The sequence below is a fragment of the Nomascus leucogenys genome, chromosome 18 (assembly GCF_006542625.1).
Source record: "Nomascus leucogenys isolate Asia chromosome 18, Asia_NLE_v1, whole genome shotgun sequence".
Lineage (NCBI taxonomy): Eukaryota > Metazoa > Chordata > Mammalia > Primates > Hylobatidae > Nomascus > Nomascus leucogenys.
In genome coordinates this window covers 38,898,040-38,916,160 of record NC_044398.1, presented here as the reverse complement: position 1 = coordinate 38,916,160, position 18,121 = coordinate 38,898,040, and the positions used below count along the sequence as shown (strand labels likewise).

Here is an 18,121-nt window from a genome sequence, read left to right as displayed (position 1 = left end):
CTAGGAGCTGGTGGGCAGTAGCCTGTTGGAGGAGCTTGGCTATGAGGAAGAGAGAGGGCGGCAGCTGGGAAGGGGTGTAGGCAGAGGCCTTTGGTTCAGCTGGGAAGATGCCTAGCCTCCCCTAACCCTGTGTTCCTTTGCTGGGTGGGACAGGTGTGGTATCCATGGTGGGCCCTGGACCATGTAGATGGAAGGAGGGTTTGTGACTTCCTCTGTCCTCAGCATTCAGCTCAGAGCACTCGTGAACAGCCCCTGTGAGCCCCAGTCCCCTCCCTCTCCATCCCTTTCCCTCTCCTGTCCCCATCCTCTCCCCAAGCAGGTTTGAAGACTTCCTGGCCCGGAAATGGTCCTCGGAGAAGCGGTTTGGCCTGGAGGGCTGTGAAGTGATGATTCCTGCCCTCAAGACCATCATCGACAAATCCAGTGAGATGGGGATCGAGAATGTCATCTTGGGGATGCCACACAGGTGGGTCCCCCTCCCTGCCATGCCTTGCGCATTCTCCTCCAGCTCAGTGGACAGAGGTGGTAGAGATGAGATGGAAATCAGAGCAGAGGTGTTGGTGGGGCCTGGGGGTAGAAGTGGGTTTCCTGGAAAGTTCTGAGTCCTGGGCCTGGCCTGCTCATCACAGAAATTGCTAGGCACTTGGTCAGAGTCACCTGGGGCCGGGTACTAACCAGGTTATCAGGCACCCTCTCTCCCTGGCCATGTTGCCGCTGTCCCTAGCAAGGGTGAGATTTCAGAAAGGGGTGCACGATACTTCTTGAGGTTCCTGTGGACAAGGAGAGGTGGAGGGGTTTCTTCCAGAGAAGGGAGGACAGGGCCTGGGCAGTTGTTCCCGGGTCGTGTCCCCCACAGGGAGGTTTGTGGAGGTGAGCTGAGGGTCTCTGACCTGGCTGCAAGCTGACTGCGTGTTCCCTTGACCTTGATGAAGATCTGGGAGGCTTGCTCAGCAGTGGGGCGTTACCTCTGAGCTGGAGCCTGTGGGGATGCAGGAGGGGGAATGCAGTCTGGGGGACGGACCTCTGTGGCCAGGGGTCCTGCTGAGTGGGCGTGTGCAGATGTGCAGAGTGGCCTGTGGGAAGGGCCCTGGGCTTTTCCCATGACCAGGGAGCTGCTTGTGGTTGGGCTAGCCCAGGGCCGCATCAGCATGAGGGCATCCAAATGCATGGTGCAGGGGTCCCCATCCATGGCTGGCCTGCCAGGACCTTGGGGTTTGTCTGTCATGGGGGGCCTGGGAATGCCCAGTGTCTGGCCAGAGAGTTAGGCAGAGCTGGCCTAGTGGCCTGAGGCAGCAAGGAAGCATAGGGCTTTAGGCCTTGGGCCATTACAGCAGTAGGAGAGGATGGTGCCTGGTGATTGGGTGGCTTGAGGAGGGCTCTGGGCACGAAGGGGCTATATTAGGCCAGGCCAGGCCTCCACAGTGGGGGAGGGAACCCTGAGGCCTGCGGGCTTTGCCAGGTGAGAGCCCGGCCCCTCTGGCTCCAGGGGAAGGCTGAACGTGCTGGCCAACGTGATCCGCAAGGACCTGGAGCAGATCTTCTGCCAGTTTGACCCCAAGCTGGAGGCGGCGGACGAGGTGGGTGCCATGCCCAGGTCCCGGCACCCTTGGAGAGCTGGGTGTTTGGGAGGTGGACTGGAGAGGGGCTGAGCTGGGAGCTTCCAGGCTGAGATAAACCTTGAGATGGATGCATTGGAGAAGCCTGCAGGAGAGAGGCTGGGTGTTTGCCTGAGGCCCCTAAGGCTTTTTGGAGCAAGGGCTGCAGTCTGTGGTAGCTGGGAGGGCCCTCAGATAATCCAGATCAACCTCCCTGTTTTGAGCTAGGGAAACTGAAGCCCAGAGATGCAAAGGCTTGCTGGAAGTTGCTCAGTTCTGCTCATGTGGCTGTGCCTCCATGTCCAAAGTCCTGTCCACCAGCCAGGAATGACTCCCTTGCTCATTTGTTTGCCCAGCAGAGCCTTGGGAGGTGAGGATGGTTTTCCGTACCCATCGACCTGCTGAGGAAATGTTGTTCCTGCTCCCACCCCCTCCCTGGGAGGCCTTGGCCAGGCCTTCAGCCCAGACTGCCTAGCCTCTTTCTTTGCTTTTCTTTTTGAGATGGAGTTTTGGTCTGGTTTCCCAGGCAGGAGTGCAATGGCGTGATCTTGGCTCACTGCAACCTCTGCCTCCTGGGTTCAAGTGATTCTTCTGCCTCAACCTTCCAAGTAGCTGGGATTACAGGCATGCGCCACCACGCCCGGCTAATTTTTGTATTTTTAGTAGAGATGGGGTTTCGCCATGTTGGTCAGGCTGGTCTTGAACTCCTGACCTCAGGTGATCTGCCTGCCTCGGCCTCCCAAAGTGCTGGGATTACAGGCATGGAGCCACCGCTTCCGGCCAACTGCCTAGCCTCTTTCAAAGTCCTGCCCATCTTCCCTTTCGGTGGCTCTCTGGGTCCTCTGGGCAGTGAGCCTGTCGCTCCCTCTTCTGTGTCCCTTTGCCCTCAGGACTATCTCTCCTGCTGTCTCCAGCCTGCTGCCGTGTGTGTGTGTGTGTGTGTGTGTGTGTGTGTGTGTGTGTGTGTGTGTGTGTGGACCCATACCTACTGGCTCCTATCCCAGGTCTTTCTGACATCCTGTTCCTTTTGTTCTAGCACCTTCAGCCTTCTAAGCCTCAGTTTGCTCTTCCATAAAACAGGGATAAAAGTGCATGCCCAGAATGGTTGCAATGAGTCAAAGATGACCTGTGTGTATACTGGAAAACTTGGCCAAAGGATGTTTAAAATGAAATTACTATTTTTTTCAACTGAAAAAGAAATTTGATCATTGTGAAAACAATAAAACAGAACAAAGCTAATACAATGAGAATATGTTCATCAGTGAGACTCCATTCTTGTGGCCAGTTTTGTTTGTGTGCTTCTGTCGTGTTTAGGTGTGTACTTCTAGAAACATTTCATGCTGATACAAACAAACCTCTTTGTCCAGTGCAGACTTATTTGTAAGAGGCCATGGGCATAGCTGTGACGCCGGGTGGCACCTTGCTGTTTTCACTTAACAAGTTGTCATTGTTTCCTGCCTGCACACATGGGCTACCCCAGGCTTCTTACAGCTAGAGCATCCCTCGTGCTGGACATTGGGTTGTTCTAATGAGGGTCCTTGCACATGTGTGAGTGAATCTGTTAGATGGTGTTCCGGCAGTGCAGCGGCTGGAGCTAAGGGGGTGGGACTGAACGACCCTCCCAGGAGCTGGCAGATGTCAGCGAGCCCATCCACAGTGTGTGATGGTGCCAGAGCCCCCACCCCACTTCCTCCCACATGCTCTCGAATCCTTCCATCTTTGCCAATATGATAGGTTCAAAAGAGGATTTTGTTGTAATGCATTTGTTTGTTATGAATTCAGTTGCTTATCTTTTCACATGCTTTTGAGCCATTCATATTTTTCTGTAAATTCCCGCTTGTGGCTTTTGCTCATTTTCCTATGGAGTTTTTGGGCTTTATCTTCCTGATTTGTAAAAGCGTTTTGTACATTGAGGGAATTTGCCCTTTGCCTGCATTTGTTTATGAATATTTTTCTCAGCTTGATTTGTTTCCCCTGTCGCTGGGTGAGGTTTGCTTCCTCATGGCAAATTTGTCAGAATTTAGGTGTCTTTTGTGTTTTCTGGTCTTAGGATATTGTGTAGAATGCTGTAAGTCTTCCTTGCTTCAGGGTCATAAAATGTTGTGTGTCCCTCATTGCTGCCATTGGTTTGAGGAGTCAGGGGATTCAGCTTCAGTGTTTGCTGGCGGCCTGGCCGAGGGTCTCCGCACTGATGCCTAGGCACTGCCCTTCTCTCCCTGCCTTCCCCGCTGCTGGATGGCTTCCCTGCCGCTGGATGGCCTTCCCCACTCTTATGCTCTCCTGCTCTGTGGTCAGTGTACAGAGAGGCTCTGAGCCAAGGCCCGGGGTCCCTGCCTTCCTCCCTCAGGCCAGTGAGGAGGGGCAGTATGATAAGGAGAAGAGGGGTCAGGGACAGCTTGGCCCTCCGAGGCAGTGGGATCTGGGGAATGTGCCAGCCTGACTGTGGGCTGCAGTGCCTGCCTGTGTGTCTGCCTGTCTGATGTGGGAGGGGAGGATCCATCATGTTCCCATCTCCACCTTCAGGGCTCCGGGGACGTCAAGTACCACCTGGGCATGTACCATGAGAGGATCAACCGCGTCACCAACCGGAACATCACTCTGTCGCTGGTTGCCAACCCCTCCCACCTGGAGGCAGTGGACCCTGTGGTGCAGGGGAAGACAAAGGCAGAGCAGTTCTACCGTGGAGATGCCCAGGGCAAGAAGGTGAGCTCACCTAGGGGAGCCCCGAGGACCTGGGCCCTTCAGGGCGGGCCCAGAGGGCTGGGCTGGGCCCTGGGTCTCCACAGTACAGGTGCGGGGCTGGGCTACATGGGCTGGGGCGCGCAGCCCCTCCTGGCTCACACCTGCCCTGCAGGTCATGTCCATCCTGGTTCATGGGGACGCCGCCTTTGCTGGCCAGGGCGTGGTATATGAGACCTTCCACCTGAGCGACCTGCCCTCCTACACTACCAACGGTACCGTGCACGTCGTCGTCAACAACCAGGTGAGCGTGTAGGCTCCATGCTGGGCCTCACAGTGTCAGCATCCCTGGAAATCCAGGCAGTAGCTTGGGGGGAAGTGAGATGCTCCTGGCCCTGAGCCCACTGCTGTGCTGCTTACCAGGCAGGACCCTGCTCTTCCTAGCCTTGGTGTCCTGGTCTGTGAAATTGGAAGACACAATAGGGAGGGATAAGTAGGGCTGGAAGGACCAAAGAAGCACCTGTGTAGCGAGTGCCTCATGGAGGCTGGCCGTGTGCAGCCCCGCATGGGCAGTCTTAGATACAGGGACCTTGGTGCCCTTTCTGTAAGGCAGCTGAGCTTCTAACAGCTCATCTGGAGTCTAGAAAGCCCTGTGTTCACTGCCTTGTTTGCATTAAGTCACGTCATCGTCCTTGAACATCCTGTGAGGTGGGAATTTAAGTGAGCCCTTTTTATAGATGAGGAAACAGGCTGTGATGGAACGTAAGCACCTTGCCCCAGGTTGCAATTAGCAGTTGTTGGGACTGGGATTTTCCAGGCCTATGTTCCTCACTACCAGTGTGTCAAAGTGACTGGCAAAAAAGAGCAGGCTCCACCCGGCTGGTGTTGCTGCCGTCCCTGCCGTCCCTGTGGGAGCTGTTGCTGTGTCTAATTGTGGGGCTGCTCACCATCACCCTGTTATGTCCCACATCCCTCCTGGGCACCTCAATGGACCTTGAGCATCCATCCCCTGCTCAGTCTCCAAGGCTGGCACCTTCTATCTCACTGTAAGTAAATTGAGAGGCGCAGCAGGTTTCAACTGCCTCTGCAGATTGGATTCACCACAGACCCCCGAATGGCCCGCTCCTCACCATACCCGACTGACGTGGCCCGGGTGGTCAATGCGCCCATCTTCCACGTGAACGCCGATGACCCAGAGGCTGTGATATACGTGTGCAGTGTGGCAGCCGAATGGAGAAACACTTTCAACAAAGATGTTGTCGTGGACCTGGTGGGTCTGGGGACTGAGGCCAAGGCATGGGTGGGTGGCCCATCCCTGCTGTGCTGAGCCAGCCAGGTCTTCAGCATCTTCAGCACTCAGGGCTGGGAGTGCTTCTTGGATGAGAGATTTATGCCACCAAGAGCAATCTGTGCAAAGGCCTGGGACAGGACATTCATTTGGTGAGAGGTGATAGTGGAGCTCAAAGGGCTCCCAGTGGGTGTGCCCTGCCCAGATATTCCCCAATTTTGCAGCAGCTACATTGACCACACAGCGTAGGGGAGGGCCTGAGCCCCTCTGGCTGCTCCTGCAGGTCTGTTACCGCCGGCGCGGCCACAATGAGATGGACGAGCCCATGTTCACCCAGCCGCTCATGTACAAGCAGATCCACAGACAGGTGCCTGTGCTGAAGAAGTATGCAGACAAACTGATTGCCGAGGGCACAGTCACCCTGCAGGAGTTTGAGGTGGGCAGGCAGGCTGCAGGGGCGCCCAAGACAAACTTTGGGTGGGGACCCTGGGGAGGGGTTGTAGATGTTGCCAGCCCAGTGCTGGGCACTAAGGATTTAAAGAAGTAGCCACTATGGTCCTTATCCCCAAGAGGCCCCAGTTACCAAAGGGGACCAAGAACTAAGGATGCAGTTACAGTCAAGTGGGACACAGTGGGTACTGCAATGTGGGGGAAGCCCAGCCTTGAGCAGGAGTGCGGGAGGGCTTCCTGTAGGAGGCGGCCCTGAGCTGGGGTTGTCCCCATAATTATCTGTGGAGTGTTGGTCCTTCCACCTTCATGGAGCTCTGAGAGCAAGGACTACAAGTTTCCGGAGCCTTCTCCAAGCCCCTTGCTGAGCGCACTGCAGGCCTGCCCAGCCTCGGGGTACCTGTAACAGGATCCCCTGAACTCTGAGACTTTGGCTTCTAGCCATGAGGTCCCTATAGGCCAGAGACAGAGAGTTCTAGAAGAACTTGATGTTGGGGACCAGGACTTGTGAGTCCAAGTGGACTGGGCCTCTGGCTGCCCAGGGCTTTGCTGCTCTGTCCACATCTTCACCCTGATTCCAGGAAGAAATTGCCAAATATGACCGGATCTGTGAGGAGGCTTATGGCAGGTCCAAGGATAAAAAGATCCTGCATATAAAGCACTGGTTGGACTCCCCCTGGCCTGGTGAGCGAGCAGTGTGTGGCTCAGAGGGACTCCCCTGGGCCTTGAGGTCTTGCCCTGGGATCAGGACTGGAATGGCCCTGGGTGACAGCTGTCATTGCCTAGTCTAGAGGCTGCAGGCTCTGTCCCTGAGGCCCCAAAGCTGCGTGGGGCCGATTCCTGCAAGTCAAGGATAGCATTGCCCTCTGAGCATGGATGGCCAGGTGCTCACTGAAAAGGGAGGGCACAGCCAGGTGGGAGAGGAAGCCCTGGGCACTGGATGCTTGGGGCCAGGGTGCTCAGAGGGCCTCCCTGGGGGGTAGGGTTAGAAGAGCTGTTACCCTGGGGCCCAGAGGTGGGTGTTGGGCCTGTGGGGGAGTTGCAGCTGTGGCTGTCCAGCTGTCCCGGTTCCCAAGGGTGGGCTCAGGGTGAGTCTGAGTGCCAGTGGAGTTTGGGAAGCCATGGACCACTCAGTCCTGGGGAGGCAGGCTGGCCAGGGGGATCAGAGCCCACCGCTGACACAGTGTGGACAGAGCCTCTCTCCCTCTCAGGCTTCTTCAACGTAGATGGGGAGCCCAAAAGCATGACGTGCCCAGCCACGGGGATCCCTGAGGACATGCTCACTCACATCGGCAGTGTGGCCAGCTCTGTGCCCCTGGAGGACTTTAAGATCCACACCGGTGAGGTTGCTGGGCAGGCTGCAGCCCAGGCTACTGGTCCTACCTCAACATTGTGCCTTGAAGGGAGGTTGGTTGGGATGCAAGAGAGATGGTGTGTCGCATTCCTGCTCAGTCTGCAGTGGGTCCACGTAGCTCTCGGCACCTCGTCTGTGCCCGTGACAGTAGCTCTTCTCGGGGTGGTCGTGGTGAGCTGGGCAGCTCCAGATGCCACACTCCCAGCTGGGTACCACTGATTAGTCTTAGGTTGGGGAACTTGGATTTTCCAAATGCCTTTGCCGGGGCGTCCCTGGGTCAGGCAGAAGAGCAGGAAAGCAAGGGCTCCCATACAGGGGCTGGAATGCAGCCTGGAACGTGGGCAGGATTCTGCAGCTGAAAGGACGGCGGCTTGCCAGGGCCTGGACCAATGACCAAGGGCAGCCCCCCCACTCCGGGGTGAGACTGGAATGTGGGTGGCCACCGACTGCACCCCTTGGCTGGGGTCACTGTGACCTTTGCCTGGGAAGTCCAGAGGGTCCCCTGTGGCTGTTTTGGGGTGCCTACACACCCTCTGACCCACCTGGAGGAGTTCTGAGGGGGTTCCCTTACAGTGTGTGCTGAGACCGAATGTCCTGGGGCAGCTGCTGACAGCGTTTGGGGCATGTGCCCGCTCTGTTTGTGTGTTAGCCTCTGTGTGTGGGGCCGATAGGAGCACAGCATAGGCCTGGGGACTTGGGGTCAAATCCGAGTACCTTGATAGTTGTGTGATCTGAGTAAATGACTCCAAGCCTGATGGTGTCTGGAACGTGGCCAATGCTTGCCAAGTGGTACCTGCTCCACCCCTCCACAGGCTCAGGGTGGCCCCTTGTCTCAGCTGGAGGAGGGGTGCCTGGCCCTGGGCCCTCCTGCAGCATCCCTGCCCTCCGACCAAATCAATAGATGGTTGCCCTGCTTTGTGCGGGGTGTATGGTGGGCACCTACGTACCCGCCCCAGGGCTGGCTGTCCCGTGGCCCTCAGGCCAGCACTCCCCTCCCACAGGCCTCTCTCGCATTCTGCGGGGCCGTGCGGACATGACCAAGAACCGGACGGTGGACTGGGCATTGGCAGAGTACATGGCCTTTGGCTCCCTGCTGAAGGAGGGCATCCACGTGCGGCTCAGCGGGCAGGATGTGGAGAGGGGCACGTTCAGGTGAGCGCAGTGGGGCTCAGCATCCGCACAGGAGACCTGGAGCAGAAGCTGGGCCTGGCTTGGGGATCCCGAGGGGGCCTTTGTTGGGATGGGATCTTCACGGCATCCCTAGCCCCTGCCTTCTGGCGGCATCATCAGATAGCCACCTCCCTGATCCCCCGGGGCAAGTGTGCAGAGCTCACTGCTGGGCCCAAGCTGTCCACTAAGGTCAAGCTGGTGGCTGTCTGGTCCTCAGGATCGTGTGTGTGTGGGGGGTGTGGTGAGTGTGGGCAAGTTGTGTGTGTGTGTGGTGTGTGTGTTTAGTGTGTGTGTGGTGTGTGTGTTTAGTGTGTATGTGGTGTGTGTGGTATGTGGTGAGTGGGGGGAGTGTAAGGGGTGTGTGTGTGGTGCATGTGTGTGGTGTGTTTGGCGTATGTGTGGTGTGTTTGGTGTGTATGGTGTGGGGTATGTGTGTGGCGTGTTTGTGTGGTGTGTGTGTGGTGTGGGTGCGTGATGTGTGTGTAGGTATGTTTGTGTGGTGTTTGGAGTGTGTGTGTGGAGTTTGGAGTGTGTGGTGTGTGTGTGGTGTGTGTGTGGGTGTGTGGTGTGTGTGGATGGGGTGTGTATGTATGGTGTGGGGATATGTGTGGTGTGTGTGGTGTGTATGTGGTGTGTGTGTGTGGAGTGTATGTGTGGTGTGAATGGTGTGTATGTGGTGTGTGGTGAGTGGGGGGTGTGTGTATGTGGTGTGTGTTTATTTGTGTGTGGCATGTTTGTTGTGTATGTGGTGCGTGTGGTGTATGTGTTTGTGTCTGTGTGTGGCTGTGTGGTGTGTCGTGTGTGTGTTGTATATGTGGGGTGTGTATGTGTGCAGTGTTTGTATGTGTGTGGTGTGTATGTGTGTCTGTGTGGGGGGTGTGTATGGTGTGTGTGAGGGTGGGTGTGTGGTATGTGTGGAGTGTGTGTGTGGTGTGTAGTGTGTGCGTGTGATATGTGTGGTGTGTGTCATGTTTGGTGCGTGTGTGGTGTGTGATATATGTGGGGTGTGTGTGGTGTGTGTGCAGTGTGTGTAGTGTATGTAGTGTGTGGTGTGTGTGATTGTGTTTGTGGTGTGCAGTCTGTGTGGTGTGTGTTTTGTGGTATGTGTAGTGTGTGTGGTGTGTATGTTTGGTGTGTGTAGTGTGTGTGGTGTTTGGTGTATGTGCGTGGATATGTGTGGTGTATGTGTGTGGTGTGTTTTGTATGTGTGTAGTATGTGTGGTGTGTGTATATGTGGTGTTTGGTGTGTGTGGTGTGTGTATGTATGTGTGTGGTGTGTGTGCGTATGTATGTCTTTGGTGTGTGGGGATGTGTATGTGTGTGTATGTGTGGCATGTGTATGTATGTGTGTGGTGTGTGTGTGTGTACTGCTGTTAAGTCAGCCCCTATCTTGCTCGTTTGCAGTTGTCTTTGTGAATCCAAATGGGGACTTGACACTTGTCAGTTGTCCACATCACATTTCCTCTGGTCCGGGTTCCTAAAATGTTCTAGATCCTGCCTCAGTCCACTCCTGGTTAGCAAGCCAGGGTGGTGTGGCTTCCAGGACTTGACCAGCTGGCTTTCTCATTCCTGGTTGCTCATCTTGGCTGGTCTTGCTCCAACCAGGGCCCAGGTGGCCCCTCTGATGCACCCTGAGCTACATGTCAGTCCTTGCTAGGGACTGGGGTTCAGCCAGGTGCCCCTCACTTACTGTGCCCACCTCGGCTACTGCACAGTGGTTTCTGTCTCTTGTGAGTTGGGACAGGGCTGGTGAGATGGTAAAGAAGCCAGTAAGATGGGGCAGGGGAAGTGGCCTCCTAGGGTCTCTGGCTCTAGCTGGCACCTGGGAAGTGTCTCATCAGGTCCCCTTTATGGGTGAGAAGCTGACATTCAGAGAGGTGGCACAACTCACAGCTCCTTCCCCCAGACCCCCCAGTGCGTGGTGTGTGAGGGCTGCTGGCAGGCAGGGGGCAGACTGGGGAGGCCTGGCGGGGGACAGGCTGCAGGAGGGACCACATGGCTCTGGTTTTCCACAGCCTTCTTGGATGCCATCCTTTGGGACCCTGCAGGTTTCCTGGGACAGTGACGGAGGCTTGCCTGCCTCCTGCTGCCCAGCTCCCCTGCTCCAGGTGAACAGGTGCCAGCCCACCTGCCCTCTGTCCCTGCCCCGGTCTGTGTCTCTGCAGTCACCGGCACCACGTTCTCCATGACCAGGAGGTTGACCGCAGGACGTGTGTGCCTATGAATCATCTCTGGCCTGACCAGGCCCCGTACACCGTGTGCAACAGCTCCCTCTCGGAGTACGGAGTCCTGGGTGGGTCCATGCTCTCCTGCAGGCCAGGCAGGCCCCAGACACCTGGGGACCAGAGATGGGCTGGGAAGGGGCCAGGGCCAGGGCCTGGGAGGGGCGAGAGATGCTCAGAGGCCCTTAGGGGATGGCCCTGGGGGATGGTGATTGGGCTGCCCTCACCTTAAGGCCATGTGGGAGATGAAATCATGTCCCATCTGGGCCCCTTGGGGATCCCAGTTGGGCGGCCCTGCTTGCTTTGAGGGAGCTCTGTGGGTATCAGGGCCCCAGTGGGCCAGACAGAGAGCCCAACAGAGTCTGCGTGGGTTCCAGCTGCTGAGCAGTCCAGTCTTGGCCCACCGTCTCGCATTCCTTTGAGCCCCATTTTGCCTCCTCTGCCCTGCACCCTAGGAACACTGCACTGAGATCCCTTCTCTGGGCTCTGGGCTTCCTTGCCTGTGTCCCCTGTGCATGTTCTCCCTCAGATGCATCATTAGCTGGCTCACCTCGTCCTCACTGCCTGCCCCTAGAGGCCAGGCAGCCCCCTGCCCCAAGGCAGATGCCTCTAGGGTTGTTTCTGCCCCTTCTCCTTAGCAGCTCTGCATGTTTTTAAGGAGTTCTTCTTGACAGATGGTCCCTGCTGCCTTCCCAGGATACCTAAATAAGGTTGAACCTGACCACACATGATAGCAGGGCCGAGGGTAGCATCTCTGGACATGTTGTCCGCCCCCAGGATGGTACATTGTACCCTTTGAATCCCAGGGAATCCCCGGGTTCGTCCTGGCTTGTGAGAAGGATGGGTGGGGGCATGGAGGATATACTGAGAAAGGGCTGAGTTTGACTGGAGCCACTGCCACTTGGTGACCGCGTGCAGCAAGCTCTATCTTGTCTTCTGTTTAGGCTTTGAGCTGGGCTATGCCATGGCCAGCCCCAATGCCCTGGTCCTCTGGGAGGCCCAGTTTGGGGACTTCCACAACACGGCCCAGTGCATCATCGACCAGTTCATCAGCACCGGCCAGGCCAAGTGGGTGCGGCATAACGGCATTGTGCTGCTGCTGCCCCATGGCATGGAAGGCATGGTGAGGGCTGCGGTGGTGGCTGGTGGCTTGGTGGGCTCTGGTGGGCCTCGGAGGGGCGGGATGGACCCTGGGCCCCTTGTCGGGTTGGACGGTATATGCCTTCCAGGCCCCTGGAGCATGTGGGTCTGTGCAGGGTGGGGTCTGCACATGTGCGTGCTGCAGCTGCTGAGACGACGATGCTACCCCTGGCAGCAGAAGGCGCTACCACGCATGAGTGCTTGCTGTGCGCCAGACACTGTTCAACACTTCTGAATGTTAACTCTTCCAATCCATACAACTTAATGAAGTAGGCCCTGTTCCTGCTTTTCAGATGAGGAAACTGAGGCACAGAGCTGGGGAGTAGGTTGCCCAAGGTCTCACAGCTAGTAGCTGGGGTTTGAAGCTATCCTGTGCAGTACTGCCTGTCCTCTGGTCCCCTCCTGTATGACCTGCCTCTGCAGCCACACGTGGGGCAGAGGGAAGACGTGCAGGCTGGGTGCATCCTCCGGAGGCTCCTGGGCTAGCAGGAAGGGAGGAAGGAGCAGGGTGTCATGTGATACCATCTGGTGGGCAGGTGGCCTGATCAGGCAGAAGGGAGACAGGCAGGGGGCTCATCGCCACCATTATCCCTGAGTGGCATGTTTAGTTATGAGCACTTTACAGGCTGCATACTCGGCATCCTCACAACACAGGGGGTCAGTGAGGAGGGAGGTGAGGCTCCCTGCTTGGGGCTGCCTGCTGTGAAGGCAGCTTCTTGGGAGGCAGGATCTGGGCCAGGCTGGGGGTGGGGGGCTGGGTCCTTGGCCATCCCCACCAAGAGGGGGCGAGTGGCAGCTGTGGGGTGGGTCACCCCTGTCCTGCCGGAGCTGGCTTGGAGATGCCCCTGGGCTTGTCTTGCTGCTTTCATGGAGCAGAGCGGTCCATGTCGGTGAGGGTGGGTGAGGCCCAGGCTGAGTTGGGTCGGCCCCTGTCTGGCTGTGTGGTCATGGGTGGTTTCTTACCCTCTCCTTGCCTCTTCATCTGTGCAGTGGGGAAGAGTGTCTGCATCATGGGGCTACTTTGGGGGTTAGCGAGTAAGGCATGTGGGATTCCTAGAACTCCGCCTCCTGTACAGCAGGTGCTCAGTCAGTGGCAGCCACTGTTCCAGGACATTCCAGAGAAAGCACGTCTCAGTGTGGGCTTTTTGCTTTTTCTTCTGTCCCTGCAAGTTCACGTACTGTGCTAGCTCTGGGCGGACCCCACTCTGAGGATTCCCATTCTGCCCTTGTTCCACATTCTTGGTTCTTTTCTGTGGTTCAGGCTCCAGGGCGAGGGCACCTCCACTGAGAAGCCCTCCAGACTTTCCCCTGAGCCTGGGGTCCCTGCAGGGCCAGATGTCAGTCCCATGGTTGGGTCCAGCCTTGGCCGACTGGCGTTTGCTTTCAGGGCCCAGAGCACTCATCAGCGAGGCCCGAGAGGTTCCTGCAGATGAGCAATGACGACTCGGATGCCTACCCTGTGAGTGTTGCCGCTGTCCCCAGGACAGGGACGCACCCTATTGTGCCCACAGGGCTAAGGGTCCAGGGTGTGGGTGCAGCAGACAGCCACCCTGGCCATATGCATCTCATCCCCACAGGCATTCACCAAGGACTTCGAGGTGAGCCAGCTCTATGACTGCAACTGGATCGTGGTCAACTGCTCCACACCGGCCAACTACTTCCACGTGCTGCGCCGGCAGATCCTGCTGCCCTTCCGCAAGCCGGTGAGTCTCCGTCCCAGGGCAGGGGTCACACGCAGGGGCCCTGGCCAGGCAGGGCCAGCTGGCAGCTGGGCGTGTGTTTCCCTTCCAGCTGATTATCTTCACACCTAAATCTCTGCTGAGGCACCCAGAGGCCAAGTCCAGCTTTGACCAAATGGTATCCGGTACGTGCCTGGCCTGGGTGTGTGGGGCAGCCCACACTGGGGCGGTGGCCCATCATGTGGCTTCTGCTTCTGGGGCTTCTCCATCCTCCCCTCTGCCTGTGGTTCTGCTGACCTGCAGCAGCTCCTGGCATGGTCCCACTAGCAATAGGGTTGGGAGGTTGGCACAGTGGCTGACCTGGGCCAGCTCAGGTCATGTGGGCTGCATCCATGGTAGAGTCCACTGGGGCCCCCTTAGACCCCAGCAGGGCTGGTCGAGGCCTGGCAGAGGCCTGCTGAGTTCGCAAGATATTGAGTTATCATTCATTCATTTGTCCATTTTAAAAATTCGTGAGCCAAACAGACATTACAGGCCGTGGGGTCCTGATGTCCCCTCCAGGAGTCTTTGGCCTCATTTACCTGGGAGTCGGATCGGATAAAACACCTATAGTTGCAATTGAGAGGTGACTATGTCCAGGGAAGGACAGGTGTGAGGCTGGTGGAGCAGAGCTGTCTTGGAAAATGGTCCTGGGCAGAAGGGGGAGGGCTGGGAAGGGCCTCAGCATGGACAGGGGTTGGATTTTCTCCCATGTGTGTTTGGATGTCCCCTCTGTGCAGGTGGGCGGCTGTTAGAGCTCTGATGTCGGGACTGGACTACCTGGGCTACCTGCCCTGTGCTGGCTTCTCTCTTGAGGGCCTGGGATCCATAGGTCCTCTCTACCCCAGAGTCCTCACCTGAGATGCAGGGATGCGAGGACACTACAGTAGCTTCCTGAGAGGTTTTGCAATGTGCGTGACCTGGGGTCAGGATCATGGACTCAGGAAGGAAGAATGGTTGGGGTTGGAGGTGAAGCTCAGCTGCCAGGCTGAAAGAGGAAGAGCATGCAGCAGCCTCCTGGGACATCTGCTTAGTGGTGGGGGACTGCAGTGCTCTGCAGGAGGTGGGCACAGCTGGGCAGAAGCAAGGTTGGGGCAAAGGATGATGCCATCATCTCGCCTTCTCTGTCTCCTCAGGGTGCTTCTCATTGTACCCCCGTCTCCGGTCACCTTAAACGTGATGCTTCCAGGGCTCAACCCTTGGGTGTCTCCACCCCTCTCCCTATGACAGCTCAGGGTGTCATCTGCCCCCTGCTCCATTTTTTAGTTCAAGAGGTGTCCACTGCAGCCACAGGTCCAAACCTGCAGTTGGTGTCAGTGGCTAAGGAGAGCCTGGGGATGCAGGCCTGGTCCTGAGCTGCCCCAGCCCCTCTGGGTACCAACACCTCTGCCGTGTCCTGTTGGTCCCTCAGGGACCAGCTTCCAGCGGGTGATTCCTGAAGATGGGGCCGCAGCACGGGCCCCTGAGCAGGTGCGGCGGCTCATCTTCTGCACGGGAAAGGTGTACTATGACCTGGTGAAGGAGCGGAGCAGCCAGGGCCTGGAGGAGAAAGTGGCCATCACGCGCCTGGAGCAGGTGCGCCTGAGCCCCTTGCACAGTCAAGTGACGGGCAAGCTCACGTCGCTGGCCCCGGCTCTGGCCAATGTGCCAGGCAGGCCAGGTGAAGGCCGGTGAGGCCCTGTGCCTCCTGTCTGGGGGTGCTGGGGACATACCGCCCCTCCTCTGGCCATGCTCCTTTGTTTCTGCCTCCCCAGATCTCTCCATTCCCCTTCGACCTGATCAAGCAGGAGGCAGAGAAGTACCCAGGTGCGGAGCTGGCCTGGTGTCAGGAGGAGCACAAGAACATGGGCTACTATGACTACATCAGCCCACGCTTCATGACCATCCTGAGGCGTGCGCGGCCCATATGGTACATGGTGGGGCCGCTGATTGCCCCTCACCTCAGCCCTGAGGCTCTGTCCTGGCTCCGTCTGTCCCATAGGCCATGCTACCCAGAACTGGCCCTCCCCTTCTCTGTGATGAGCAATGGTGGGGCATCATCAGTACTGGCTTTGTGTTTGTTCTGCAGCCAGAACTGAATTAGGGAACCTGCTACATGTCTCAAAACTCCTGCCTTAGATCTTAGGCCGGTTATGTAGTCCTTGGAGCCTTAGTCCCTGCATCTCTACAAAGGGTGGTGATAAGATTAGATCCGATGTATGTGTTAGCCCTGGCACATGGTGGGTGCTCAATACTGGCATCATGTGTCCCTGGGAAGATGGGAGAGGGTCCTGAGAAACTCCAAGAAGCCAAAACTGTGTTTGTCCCCAAAGTCTTTGAGTTGTTGCCTCATTTGTTGTCCTCATGGGCAAGTGCAGTGAAATGGAGGGACAGTTTCTCCCCACTCTTCTGTGGCTGGGTGACTGAGTTTGACCCAGGCTTCGCAGCTCATTGGAAGTGGTGCCAGGGCCAAAAGGCAGGGTCTATGGCTTCGAGGTCAGCCATTCTCAGATGCGTGCCCCCCTGCAGTCCTGGGGTGAGGGCAGGGGTCGGGGGGTGGCTAGGCTCCGCCTTCCCCTTAGCTTGTCTCTCCTGCAGGTATGTTGGCCGGGACCCAGCGGCTGCACCAGCCACAGGAAACAGGAACACTCACCTGGTGTCACTGAAGAAGTTTCTGGATACTGCCTTCAATCTCCAGGCCTTTGAGGGCAAGACATTTTAGAGCTGGGCAAGACCTGTGTAGGTCTTGCTGTGGGTCGGCTGGGGACCAAGGGGGTGATGAAAAGGGGAGGGGCGGAGCTCCTGCCCAGGAGAGGGGCTGCGGGGGCCCCAGGATAAAACAGACTCACACAGTGACAGGGCCAAAGAGCCAGCACTGCTGGCCTTGGTGTCATGCCAGAATCTACCAGGACTGAGGGAGCCAGAGGAGTCCTATAGGCAGGCTACTGTGCTGGGGCATCCCCCAGCTGCTCCCATCTTGCTGGAATTTCTTGGGCGGCTTCTCCACCTGTGTCTCAAGACAGACACCCGGGGGCCTGTGTCTGTGGCCGCTCCCATCCTGGCAGCCCTGGCTGCCGCTCGCCCCACCCTCACTCATCTGTAGATTCAAAGCGATGTTCTCTTCTGTGCTCTTATAAGTAGGGAGTTCAGCAGTAATAGCCAGGTGAAGTGAACCTGCTGGGTGATGTGTTTGCGCTCTGTTTTATGGGGCATTCCTGCGAGATGTGTGAGCTTCTGTGTGAAATGCAGCCACAGCTCGTGTACCAAAGTAGAAAACCAAATCACAGAGAAATAAAAACATGCTTCAGAGAGATTTGCTGTTTTCATTTCATGTTGTAAAATTGGGGGAGGGATAGGCGGTTGAGAGAAAGTAGGGAATGGGGAGAAAGTTAAAAAAATGGAGAGAAGAAAATATCCGCCTCCATGGATATTTTTTTGAGATGGAGTTTCGCTCTTGTCGCCCAGGCTGGAGTGGAGTGGCGCGATCTTGGCTCACTGCAACCTCCGCCTCCCAGGTTCAAGTGATTCTCCTGCCTCAGCCTCCCGAGTAGCTGGGATTACAGGCACGCGCCACTACGCCCAGCTAATTTTTTTGTATTATTAATAGAGGCAGGGTTTCACCATGTTGGCCAGGCTGGTCTCGAACTCCTGACCTCAAGTGATCCGCCTGCCTTGGCCTCCCAAAGTGCTGGGATGACAGGTGTGAGCCACTGCGCCAGATTTTCATTTAAGCACCAGGTAGTGTCTGTTGGCTTCTCTACTCTGGCCTTTGTTGGCTTTGCTTCCCTGTGGAGATACTGGAGAAGCTGCCACAGAGGAGGGATGTTTTGCTTGGAACAGATCATTTGTTCATTTATCCCCTTCTCAGAGCACTTCCTCCATGCGGGACACTGGGGCCTGGGTGGAAGGCATCCGTCTGCATGCTGGCTTTTCGCATCGGGAGTCCAGTGGGGAGACATGTCAGCTGTTTAATTCATTGAGTTATGAGTTATGTTGGAGGTCAACGCAGACGGCTCTGGGTGTCAGGGAAGGATCCCTGGAAGAGGTGGTGTTTGAAGGAAGAGGAAGAGAGATGAACCTCTCTAGAACAGACAGAAATACTGACCATAGGGCTGGCATGAGCAACCTAAAAGAACAATCAGCATGAGGTTGGACAGTGGAGTGTTAAGTTTCATCAGCCTCAAAAACAGCTTGTTGAAAAATTAGCTGGGCATGGTGACACGTGCCTGTAATCCCAGCTACTCAGGAGACTGAGGCAGGAGAATTACTTGAAACTGGGAGGCGGAGGTTGCTGTGAGCCAAGATCGTGCCACTGCACTCCAGTCTGGGTGACAGAGCGACTCCGTTTCAAAAAAAAACAGAGTATATCTTGTTGAATCCTATACTTTGAATTCTACCACAGGGACATTCAAAGTGACATAAAGTGAAAAGAATTTTAGCCCCCATTTAGTGTCTGTCGTTTCTTGGGCCTTCTGCTGGATGTTTTGCGTGTATAATTAAACACTGTCTACATCATGGCTTTGCATGTT

At 56.6% G+C, this 18,121-nt stretch overlaps 1 protein-coding gene across 4 annotated transcripts in view; it reads left to right on the top strand.

Annotated features, from left to right (window-relative positions):
• Positions 1-16,905, top strand: part of OGDHL (oxoglutarate dehydrogenase like) — a 28,032-nt gene extending 11,127 nt beyond the window's left edge. For 2 of the 4 annotated variants that reach the window (XM_030798002.1, XM_030798003.1), the window contains exons 7-23: positions 320-466; positions 1,487-1,577; positions 4,119-4,298; positions 4,450-4,578; positions 5,365-5,544; positions 5,846-5,998; positions 6,591-6,693; positions 7,221-7,349; positions 8,365-8,515; positions 10,699-10,826; positions 11,700-11,878; positions 13,283-13,354; positions 13,473-13,598; positions 13,687-13,759; positions 15,025-15,188; positions 15,368-15,522; positions 16,191-16,905. In XM_030798002.1, coding sequence (XP_030653862.1) covers positions 320-466; positions 1,487-1,577; positions 4,119-4,298; positions 4,450-4,578; positions 5,365-5,544; positions 5,846-5,998; positions 6,591-6,693; positions 7,221-7,349; positions 8,365-8,515; positions 10,699-10,826; positions 11,700-11,878; positions 13,283-13,354; positions 13,473-13,598; positions 13,687-13,759; positions 15,025-15,188; positions 15,368-15,522; positions 16,191-16,314 — 2,284 coding nt within the window. In that variant the 3' untranslated portion in view covers positions 16,315-16,905. Of the gene's footprint in view, positions 1-319; positions 467-1,486; positions 1,578-4,118; positions 4,299-4,449; positions 4,579-5,364; positions 5,545-5,845; positions 5,999-6,590; positions 6,694-7,220; positions 7,350-8,364; positions 8,516-10,698; positions 10,827-11,699; positions 11,879-13,282; positions 13,355-13,472; positions 13,599-13,686; positions 13,760-14,749; positions 15,189-15,367; positions 15,523-16,190 lie in introns of all 4 variants that reach the window. The other 2 variants (XR_004026685.1, XR_004026686.1) reach the window with 2 other exon arrangements.
• The last annotated feature ends 1,216 nt before the right edge of the window (positions 16,906-18,121 follow it).